The 12,032-nt window shown below is 42.4% G+C and overlaps 1 protein-coding gene across 1 annotated transcript in view; it reads left to right on the top strand.

Moving 5' to 3' along the window:
• The window catches only part of CSMD2 (CUB and Sushi multiple domains 2), a 661,886-nt gene that overhangs the window by 580,917 nt on the left and 68,937 nt on the right, over nt 1-12,032 (top strand). The window contains exons 47-49 of the mRNA XM_065872671.1: nt 6,132-6,320; nt 8,728-8,874; nt 11,594-11,782. Coding sequence (XP_065728743.1) covers nt 6,132-6,320; nt 8,728-8,874; nt 11,594-11,782 — 525 coding nt within the window. The remainder of the gene's footprint in view (nt 1-6,131; nt 6,321-8,727; nt 8,875-11,593; nt 11,783-12,032) is intronic.

Raw genomic sequence — 12,032 nt, 5'->3', positions numbered from 1 at the left:
TTTTTGTTTTTATTTCCATTTCTCTAGGAGGTGGGTCAAAAAGGATCTTGCTGTGATTTATGTCAAAGAGTGTTCTTCCTATGTTTCCCTCTTAAGAGTTTTATAGTGTCTGGACTTACATTTAGGTCTTTAATCCATTTGGAGTTTATTTTTGTGTGTGGTGTTAGGGAGTGTTCTAATTTCATTCTTTTACAAGTAGCTGTCCAGTTTTCCCAGAACCACTTATTGAAGAGGCTGTCTTTTCTCCATTGTATATTCTTGCCTCCTTTATCAAACATAAGGTGACCGTATGTGCATGGGTTTATCTCTGGGCTCTCTATCCTTTTCCATTGATCTATATTTCTGTTTTTGTGCCAGTACCATACTGCCTTGATTACTGGAGCTTTGTAGTATAGTCTGAAGTCAGGGAGCCTGATTCCTCCAGCTCTGTTTTTCTTTCTCAAGATTGCTTTGGCTATTTGGGGTCTTTTGTGTTTCCATACAAATTGTGAAATTTTTTGTTCTAGTTCTGTGAAAAATGCCAGTGGTAGTTTGACAGGGTTTGCATTGAATCTGTAGATTGCTTTGGGTAGTATAGTCATTTTCACAATGTTGATTTTTCCAATCCAAGGACATGGTATATCACTCCATCTGTTTGTATCATCTTTAATTTCTTTCATCAGTGTCTTATAGCTTTCTGACTACAGGTCTTTTGTCTCCTTAGGTAGATTTATTCCTAGGTGTCTTATTCTTTTTGTTGCAGTGGCAAATGGGAGTTTTTCTTTAATTTCTCTTTTAGATTTTTCATCATTAGTGTTTAGGAATGCAAAAGATTTCTGTGCATTAATTTTATATACTGCTACTTTACCAAATTCATTGATTAGCTCCTGTAGTTTTCTGGTAGCATCTTTAGGATTCTCTATGTATAGTATCATGTCATCTGCAAAATCTGACAGTTTTATGTCTTCTTTTCCGATTTGGATTCCTTTTATTTCTTTTTCCTTGCTGACTGCTGTGGCTAAAAAACTTCCAACACTATATTGAATAATAGCTGTGACAGTGGGCAACATTGTCTTTTTCCTGATCTTAGAAAATGGTTTCAGTTTTTCACCATTGGGAACAATGTTGGCTGTGGGTTTGTCATATATGGCCTTTATTATGTTGAGGTAGGTTCTCTCTATGCCCGCTTTCTGGAGAGTTTTTTATCATAAATGTGTGTTGAATTTTGTCAAAAGCTTTTTCTGCATCTATTGAGATGATCATATGGTTTTTAACCTTCAGTTTGTTAATATGGTATATCACGTTGGTTGATTTGCGTATATTGAAGAATGCTTGCATTCCTGGGGTAAACTCCACTTGATCATGGTGTATGATCCTTTTAATGTGCTGTTGGATTCTGTTTGCTAGTATTTTGTTGAAGATTTTTACATCTATGTTTATCAGTGGTATTGGCCTGTAGTTTTCTTTCTTTGTGACATCTTTGTCTAGTTTTGGAATTAGGGTGATGGTGGCCTTGTAGAATGAGTTTGGGAGTGTTCCTCCCTCTGCTGTATTTTGGAAGACTTTGAGAAGATAGGTGTTAGCTCTTCTCTAAATGTCTGATAGTATTCGCCTGTGAACCCATCTGGTTCTCGCCTTTTCTTCATTGGAAGATTTTTAATCACAGTCTCAATTTCAGGGCTTGTGATTGGTCTGTTCATATTTTCTATTTCTTCCTGGTTCAGTCTCGGATGGTTGTGCTTTTCTAAGAATTTGTCCATTCCTTCCAGGTGGTCCATTTTATTGGCATAGAGTTTCTTATGGTAATCTCTCATGATCCTTTGTATTTCTGCAGTGTCAGTTGTTACTTCTCCTTTTGCATTTCTAATTCTGTTGATTTGAGTCTTCTCCCTTTTTTTCTTGATGAGTCTGGCTAATGGTCTATCAATTTTGTTTATCTTCTCAAAGAACCAGCTTTTAGTTTTATTGATCTTTGCTATCATTTCCTTCATTTCTTTTTCATTTATTTCTGATCTGATGTCTATGATTTCTTTCCTTCTGCTAACTTTGGGGGATTTTTGTTCTTCTTTCTCTAATTGCTTTAGGTGTAAGGTTAGGTTGTTTATTTGAGATGTTTCTTGTTTCTTGTGGTAGGATTCTATTGCTGAAAACTTCCCTCCTAGAACTGCTTTTGCTGCATCCCATAGGTTTTGGATCGTCGTGTTTTCATTGTCATTTGTTTCTAGGTATTTTTTGATTTCCTCTTTGATTTCTTCAGTGATCTCTTGGTTGTTTAGTAGCATATTGTTTAGTCTCCATGTGTTTGTACTTTTTACAGTTTTTTCCTGTAATTGATATCTAATCTCATAGATTTGTGGTTGGAAAAGATACTTGATACAATTTCAATTTTCTTAAATTTGCCAAGCCTTGATTTGTGACTCAAGATATGATCTATCCTGGAGAATATTCCATGAGCACTTGAGAAGAAAGTGTATTCTGTTACTTTTGGATGGAATGTCCTATAAATATCAATTAAGTCCATCTTGTTTAACAGATCATTTAAAGCTGGTGGTTCCTTATTTATTTTCAATTTGGATGATCTGTCCATTGGTGAAAGTGGGGTGTTAAAGTCCCCTACTATTATTGTTACTGTCGATTTCCCCTTTTATGGCTGTTAACATTTAAATGCTTTATGTATTGAGGTGCTCCTACGTTAGGTGCATAAATATTTACAATCATTTTATCTTCTTGGATTGATCCCTTGACCATTATGTTGTGTCCTTCTTTGTCTCTTGTAATAGTCTTTATTTTAAAGTCTATTTTGTCTGATATGAGAATTGCTACTCCAACTTTCTTTTGATTTCCATATGTGGAATATCTTTTTCCATCCCCTCACTTTCAGTCTGTGTGTGTCCCTAGGTCTGAAGTGGGTTTCTTGTAGACAACATATATATGGGTCTTGTTTTTGTATCCATTCAGCCAGTCTGTGTCTTTTGGTTGGATCACTTAATACATTTACATTTAAGGTAATTATCAATATGTATGTTCCTATTACCGTTTTCATAATTGTTTTGGGTTTGTTTTTGTAGGTCTTTTTCTTCTCTTGTGTTTCCTGCCTAGAGAAGTTCCTTTAGCATTTGTTGTAAAGCTGGTTTGGTGGTGCTGAATTCTCTTAACTGTTGCTTGTCTGTAAGGGTTTTAATTTCTCCATCAAATCTGAATGAGAGCCTTGCTGGGTGGAGTAATCTTGGCTGTAGGTTTTTCCCTTTCGTCACTTTAAATATGTCCTGCCATTCCCTTCTGGCTTGCAGAGTTTCTGCTGAAAGATTAGCTGTTAACCTTATGGGGATTCCCTTGTGTGTTATTTGTTGCTTTTCCCTTGCTGCTTTTAATATTTTTTCCTTGTATTTAATTTTTCATAGTTTAATATGTGTCTTGGCGTGTTTCTCCTTGGATTTATCCTGTGTGGGACTCTCTGCACTTCCTGGACTTGATTGACTATTTCCTTTCCCATATTAGGGAAGTTTTCAACTATAATCACTTAAAATATTTTCTCAGACCCTTTCTTTTTCTCTTCCTCTGCAACCCCTATAATTCGAATGTTGCTGCATTTAATATTGTCCCAGAGGTCTCTGAGACTGTCCTCAATTCTTTTCATTCTTTTTTCTTTATTCTGCTCTGCAGCAGTTATTTCCACTATTTTGTCTTCCAGGTCACTTATCCGTTCTTCTGCCTCAGTTATTCTGCTATTGATCCTTTCTAGAGAATTTTTAAGTTCATTTATTGTGTTGTTCATCATTGTTTGTTTGCTCGTTAGTTCTTCTAGGTCCTTGTTAAACATTTCTTGTATTTTCTCCATTCTGTTTCCAAGATTTTGGATATCTTTACTATCATTATTCTGAATTCTTTCTCAGGTAGAATGCCCATTTCCTCTTCATTTGTTTGGTCTGGTGGGTTTTTACCTTGCTCCTTCATCTGCTGCATATTTCTCTGTCTTCTCATTTTGTTTAACTTACTGTGTTTGGGGTCTCCTTTTTGCAGGCTGCAGGTTCATAGTTCCTGTTGTTTTTGGTGTGTGCCCCCAGTGGGTGAGTTTGGTTCAGTGGCTTGTGTAGGCTTCCTGGTGGAGGGGACTGCTGCCTGTCTTCTGGTGGGTGGGGTTGGATCTTTTCTTTCTCATGGGCAGGGCCGCATCTGGTGGTGTGTTTTGGCATGTCTGTGAACTTAGTATGACTTTAGGCAGCCTGTGTGCTAATGGGTGGGTTTGTGTTCCCGTCTTGTTAGTTGCTTGGCATGGGGCATCCAACACTGGAGCTTGCTGGCTGTTGGGGGGATCTGGGTCTTAGCATTGAGATGGAGATCTCTGGGAGAGCTCCCACTGATTGATATTACATGGGGCCACGAGGTCTCTGGTGGTCCAATGTCCTGAACTCGGCTCTCCCACCTCAGAGAATCAGGCCTGACACTGGGCCAGAGCACCAAGACCCTGTCAGCCACACGGCTCTGGGAGCTCAGGCAAAGTCACCAGGAATCATCTCCAAATGTTAAAGACTTTCAGCTTACTAACCAAGAGGAAATGCCTGCCCTTTCATTTTTGTTGATGGTTTCCTTTGCTGTGCCAAAACTTTTTAGTTTGATATGGTCCCATTTGCTTATTTTTGCTTTTGTTGCCCTTGCCTGAGGAGACAGATCCAAAAACATATTGCTAAGACTGATTTCAAAGAGTGTACTACCTATGTTTTCTTCTAGGAGTTTTATGATTTCAGGTCTTAGATTTAAGTCTTTAATCCAGTTTGAGTTTATTTTTGTATATGATGTGAGGAAATGGTCTAGTTTTATTCTTTTACATGTAGCTGTCCAGTTTTCCCAATACCACTTCTTGAAGAGACTGTCTTTTCCCCATGTGTATTCTTGCCTCTTTTAGGATAGATTAATTGCCCATATATGTGTGGACTTACTTTTCTCTATTCTGTTCCATTGATCTATGTGTCACTTTTTGTGCCAGTACTATACTGTTTTGATTACTGTAGCTTTGTAGTATAGTTTGAAGTCAGGAAGCATGATAACTCCAGCTTTGTTGTTCTTTCTCAAGATTGCTTTGGCTATTCAGGGTCTTTTGTGCTTCCATACAAATTTTGAAGTTATTTGTTCTAGTTCTGTGAAAAATGCCATGGGTATTTTGATAAGGATTGCATTGAATCTGTAGATTGCTTTAGGTAGTATGGACATTTTAATAATAGTAATTCTTCCAGCCCATGAACACAGAATATCTTTCCATTTATTTGTTTCATCTTCAATTTCTTTCTAGATATCTTAGTACTACTAATCAGGTCACAGCCACGCTCTGCTGTTTCCTTCTGTTCCTGGTGTAATTATCATCATCATCTCTATAATTTATGGAGGCATGCCATACATATATTATTTAGTATAATATGGTAATATATTATATTATACTATATGATCTTAATCTTATTAAGATTATATATTATAATAATAAAATAATCTTAATTTATTAAGATTAAAATAATCTTTAAAGATTAAAGAATAATCTTTAATCTTTTAATCTTTAAAGATTAAAATAATCTTTCCTTAAAAGATTATTTTAAGGAAAAAGAGACCTTAAAATAATATATAATTATATAACATTTTGTGTAATACAACAGCCCTGTAAGGTAGGTGTTATCTTTTTGGGTTGGAGATGGTGAAGCTATTGCACAGAAAGGAAATAATTTGTTCAAGACCACACAGGTAGTAAGTGACAGAGGTGGACTATAAATCCAGGTGTGTTTGACTCAAAATCCCATGGGCTTACCTCTGCCCTATACTCTCCTTGTACAAATCAAACTCATTTAGCTCTTGGATTCGAGGATGGCTTACAGTTATCTGTATGTACGTATCATTCCCACCTGCTCCAAAGCCCATATCTGAGCTAAGAAGTGATTCCAACCAACTGACCAAGCCTGAGTCTCAGCAATATAGTAACGTTGACACAGAATCTGAGACCAGCTCATGCCATGGAGCAGTAAAATGATGGGTATTGGAGTCTTGCTTGAATGTGCCCAAATGCCGTCTGGTTTTCCAATGGTTGTCTTGTTCACCAGGGAAAAGCCAATGTGTTGGCACTCGTTCCATCTCCATCCCATGTACCTGGTATTTCTCTTTCTTTCTCCAAGTGCACTGCCCAACGAATGAGCTTCTGACAGACTCCACAGGTGTGATCCTGAGTCAGAGCTACCCGGGAAGCTATCCCCAGTTCCAGACCTGCTCTTGGCTGGTGAGAGTGGAGCCCGAATATAACATCACCCTCACAGTGGAGTACTTTCTCAGTGAGAAGCAGTATGATGAGTTTGAGATCTTTGATGGTAAGTAAATCAACTTGTGCCCTGCTAAAGATAGCACAGACTGGCTTCAAAACCCCAGGAGTCTATGATGCAACCTCCCAATTAGGACTTTCCAGATGCTCCACACAAGGTCTTTCCCTACCACAGAAACTCCAGTGCCACGGAAGCTGATGAGTTGTATGAGCAGGCCTGCTCATGTTACAGCCTAGACCTGCTACAGCACCCTTTCTTTAATCTAGCCACCACTCAAAGCTAGCCCCTTGAATGTCAACCAATAAATGAGTCATAACAGCACTCCCAAGTGAAGAGTATGCTGCTTCCAAAACCCAAAGAGGTCTACCAAACACTATGCTTTTCTCTTGGTGGTAGGAGGGGAAAGGTGCAATAACCTGCCCTTTAATTTGGAGGATATGTCTCAGCATGCCCCAGACCACAGGATCCTAAAAAATTCACCTGACTCTTTGTAGGCTTCCTCTTACCCTTTGGAGCGTGTGTCTTGCAAAGGCATCTACACTAATTGTCCCTTCTGGCACATCAGATCCAATTAATACGATGTCATCAATATAGTAAATCAATAAGCTGTATTCTGCAGGATGTCCAGATGGTCCACATCTCTTCATACTACATTATGACAGAGCAGGAGAATTAACATAGCTCTGGAGCAAGACCATGGATGTATACTGTTGTCTCCCTCATGTAAATGCAAATTGCTTACAATCCTCCTTTCTGGCGGGTATAGAAAAGAATGCATTGCTAGATCAATAACTGCATTTCATATAACCAAAGCTATGATAATCTCCTCTAATGAATATACTACATCTGGCATAGCTACTGCAGTTGAGGCTACTACTGGCTTAAGTTTTGGGGACAAGACTCCATTTCTTACCAATCCCATCCCTCATATAACCCTGTTGTAACAAAGGAGCCATAATAGTGCTTTGGGTCCCAGGTATCAGCATCAATTCACACACTCTGTATACAAAAGTCTTCCAAATATCCAGACATTCCCTTTTCCCCAATGTTCAGTTACCTGAATTAATAGTGGTGGGTCTTTTGGGATAAAGACTCGGGAATCACTACCGGATCCAACCGGTGTTATTTTGTAGGGTCCTTTTTCATAAGGACCCAGCCTCTCCTTCAGCCAAAGTATTCTGGAGTAAGAAACGAAACCTGGCTCAAGTCTCCAAATTACTCCAGGGATTGGAACTTTCTACACCCTTTTGGTTATATATTCATGATCTGTTTTCTTCATATGTTCATTTTTTTTGGCCGCCCATCTATCTTGCCCTTAGGAATACCATGTTGTGTCAGCCACCTCCATAGATCCTGCAGGTCAGGCCCTCCTGGCTGCCATCCCAACCTTGCTGCCCATTTTAGTAATTATGCCAACCAGTACTTCTGCCTGGCCTCTGTATTTAGGCTCCTTTCCTCCCCATCAATACTAGGAAGCCCAGCTTGGTGACAGCCTCTCCTCCCATCAGCTTCCGCCTACAGAGGACAGCCAATTCTCAGGTTGTTGATGTTTGTCCTCACCCCCTCAGCAGTGCATTCCTTATTGCTTTAGGAACTGGTGTGTCCCCCAGATCCTCCCGAAGGTCACGGTCAGCTGGTGGGTGTTCTGGTCTAATACAGCAGACCTATCCCAGCATGCCATTCCTCTGAGCCGTTTGACCCCTTCCTTCATAGTTTGTCCAGCAGTTCTGATGGCTCTCCTTTGTTTAATGTGGTCTATTACTTTTGCCAAGCTCCCAAGAGCTGTCTCGGCAGCATATGAGAACCATCACTTAGGGCTCTTTCCAGGATAATAAATCCTGTGTTTTGGATTATCTAGCTTTGTACTCTGCCTCCCTTGAATCAGCACCCTTGGGATGCACTTCCAGGCATCTAAGGAAGAGAGAAAGAACAGGGAGGCCTTTCTGGAAGAGCCTTGGAAGGGACCATTGGGGAGCTATGTTATTTATGGCATTGAGACATGATCATGTTTTCCTCTAGCTTTACTGCTATCTATTCATTCATAAATATTTTTTCTATGTGGCAGGGACTGAACTGTTTTTAGTACGCATAAGTAGGATGGTGAGATAGAAAATGTTCCCAGGTTGAAAACCAGCTCTTCTTTTAACCCGCTGCTTGACTGTGGGCAAGTCCCAGGATGGCAAATAGGTGTCATCTCACCTGCCAACAGCTATGTGTTGTCAGGGACTTCTTGGATCCCTGCTTTAGGGCTCAGGAGGGGAGAGCACCTAGAGCAAAGCCTGTGGATACTGAGAGAGGAGCAGATGGACCGGTGATGGTGCTGAGTTACCATCCCAAATCTTCACGTCTACACTTGAGGAGGGGAAAATCGGAGGTGGTCACATTAAAGGTATCACACCTGGTATCTCTGATAGCTGTGATAGTCTGTAATCCTGTGTCCACACTCTCCTCCCAGGTCCCTCAGGACAAAGTCCTCTGCTGAAAGCCCTCAGTGGGAACTACTCAGCTCCCCTGATTGTCACCAGCTCAAGCAACTCTGTGTACCTGCGCTGGTCGTCTGACCATGCCTACAATCGGAAGGGCTTTAAGATTCGGTATGCAGGTGAGTAAAACATAAAGACTCATGAGAAGGGCCACAACCCCCGAGCCCCTCACATTTCTCACCCAGAAGAATAAGCCATGGGCTATGTCCTCGTGCCTGGCCGAGCTCCTCCACACGCCTGGGGACTGGCAGCCTTTCTTCTCCTCGTGGGCACTCTCACCTCTGCCTGCACAGTGTCCTTGACATTTTCCCACCTCCCCCTTTTCTATACCTCTCCCCACTTTTAAGCTCTTCCCTCTTTCTGCTCATACTGCCAGCCTGTGTCTTTTGGATAAGTTTATTGTATATGACCTGATAAGGCCTATAGGTGGTCCCGTCCCTAACACTGTTGAAATGTTAATAGAAGGTCCTTTAAGCCAAAAAACCCTAAGATGTGGGTCCCCAACTGGCAAATCTTAGAAAAGCAGCAAACGATGGGTTATATTCCAAGTCCAGGAGCCTCTCTTCTGCTCTGCAAGCCATATCTCATAGGCAGTGTCAGATCGAGGGCCAATCCAACTGGATAGCTGAACAGCCAGCCATCTACAAGAAGCCCAAAAATATCCTTGGAAATAAAATGAGATGGAGAAAATCAACGTTATCTGAACTCCCACCACGGGGATTACTGTCTGTCGCTGGAAAGAAAATTTGAAAAGCTGCTTGCTGCCCATTTTGCAGGGCAGTGGGTCCGTTGAACTGCTGGCTGGCTCTGTGAGCTTGGGAGCAGAAATGAATTACTTAAGACCATGGCGAGTTCCACCAGGCGCCAGTCCCCCTGCAGCACTCTTTCCCCTGGCTGCATTTAGCCTGAGTTCCAAACAAACGTTGGACAAATTTTCAAAGAATATTGGTTAGAAGGGATGTCAGATATACATATTATAGCCTGAGTTGCCCCTTGTCTCAATCCATCTCTTCTCATGGGCTGCCGACTTGGAAGACCAACCCAAACTTAGCGGGCTATCGAAATCTTAAGAAACTCTTAGGTATGGCTTTGGGGGTGGTGGGGGGACGAGCCAGATGAAGCTGAGGGGAGCCTGGGAGGAGAAGGAGCTTTACTATCTCAGCGTCCATTTCCTCTGCAAAGTGGACCCCAAATTCCTTTCCCCCACGCACACAAGAAGGAGGGTACCTTCACGCCCCCCAGGGTCGGCAGTCGGCTCTGTCACTCAACCTCTTCAGGCCTCGGTTTCCTCATGATGGAAAAGAGACCTTGAGCCATCTGTCAGGGAGGTTCAGGCTGAGTTCCTAGAAGCTACTAACGCAAAAGAGGAATAAAGCAATTGAGGAGCATTTCACTATGCTAGTTGCTAGACTCTGAACTAAAAGCCATTAAGGAGTTGTGCTTCCCTTGATGTTTTTAAAGATTAATCACCTATTTGTGGGTAATGAGTCAGTTGTAATTACAATACATACGCCACATAGAAAGTGAATTAATTACGTGGTGAAACAATGAGTCCTTAATGGAAATACAGTAGAGCCGTGTACTCTGTACATGCCTCTACCACTGTGATTAAGTATATTTTATAACTGAGATTCTTGTTCTTGACCGAGGTAGACTTGTAGATACCACATAAACAGGACACAGGTGGCAAAGCAGAAGTAAGGAAGCGTTTCTGGCTTGAAAAGGAGGTATTTTAAAACATCAATTTCACCAGCAGAGGGATGTGGTCACGTAAGAGGCCAGAGGACCATACCGTGGGGAGGATGCAGGAAGGGTCCTGTCATCTTCATCCTACCTTGATCCCATGCCAAGGACTCTTAGAGCAGATGAACGGGCTTGCTCTCTGTGCTCCTTTGGTCATCCCTCTTTCCCGGCCTCACAGAACTTCCCCCGAGCATCCCTGGCAGACGTTTTTATTGCCAAGTTCTCTAAGGCTGGGGTTTTTGTCTGTTCTCTTCACTGTTGTATCCCCAGCCCTTAGAACAGCACCTGGCATATAATAGACACTCTCTATCTGTCTGTTGAATAAATGAATGAAATAAGTTGAAGCCAGATGTTGAGGGGGCATTAGGACTGTGGATTTGATGCCCTGGGTTGCCACAGCTCTCTCTCCCCCCATCCTCCACACACAGCAGAAAGCAGGACAGGGACCATTTACTGAGCACTGAGTGCCCTGCACTGGGCTGGGGGTTTTACAGACACGATCCCATTTAAACTGTCCCAAAACCTATGAGGGAGGCATTGCCAATCGCAATACACAGGTGAGGAAAATGGACCTGAAAGCGCCTCAAGTCACTTGTCCCAAGTCACAGAACTGTGGAAAGGTGGGAAATGGGACTTGAGCACCGCCCTGACTCCAGAGGCCTCGCCCCTGCGGTCACACCCTTCTGGAACCAACCCCATTGGGTTCTATTTTCTGTGTCCCTTTGGGACGTGGTGGGATTCGAGAGCCTGAACTCAGCTACACAGCTAGCGCTGCCTCCAGGTGCAAAGCGGACCCAGTACTTCATGGAGCTGCTTCTTTCTTGTTTTCCTCTCTTTCCTTTCCTGTTTTTCCTTTCTTATCCTTCCCTTCTCTTTTCCTTTCCTTTCCTTTCCTTTCTTTTCCTTTCTTTCCTTTTCTTTTCTTTGGCTTTCCTAAACTGGCTGCTTTTCAGTATCAACCTCCTCACCAGCAGTGGACCTGGCAGTGGTGAAGATAGGGACGGAGAGGGAGAAGCAAGGGGGCGGGGCCTGCAGGAAGGACCACCTCTGTCTTCCCGCTGTGTGTGGTCCCCTGACCCTCATCTTGTTATCCAGCTCCCTACTGCAGCCTGCCCAGGGCTCCACTCCATGGCTTCCTTCTGGGCCAGACCAGCACCCAGCCTGGAGGCTCCATCCACTTTGGCTGCAACGCCGGCTACCGGTTGGTGGGACACAGCATGGCCATTTGCACCCGGCATCCCCAGGGCTACCACCTGTGGAGCGAGGCCATTCCTCTCTGTCAAGGTGAGAAGCAGGTGGGAAAGAGGTGACAGGTGGCTTGGGTCCTACCCGCAACTTGGGCTTGTCCCAGGACCAATCACTTCCAAATGTGGGCTTCCTCATAGATAATTAATTCATTCTTTCAGCAAAGGATCCACAACATCTGAAGCCCTGGGGATATACAGATGTGTAAAACACAGCGTCAGTGTTTTCAGAGAAGGGGGGGAGATGGATATGTAGCCACAAAAATGCCAAATGACAGAGGAAGGAAGTG

This window comes from Phocoena phocoena, chromosome 1, assembly GCF_963924675.1.
Source record: "Phocoena phocoena chromosome 1, mPhoPho1.1, whole genome shotgun sequence".
Taxonomy (NCBI): Eukaryota; Metazoa; Chordata; class Mammalia; order Artiodactyla; family Phocoenidae; genus Phocoena; species Phocoena phocoena.
The sequence above is the reverse complement of the archived record's forward strand: the minus strand, read 5'-3'. Positions and strand labels throughout refer to the sequence as shown.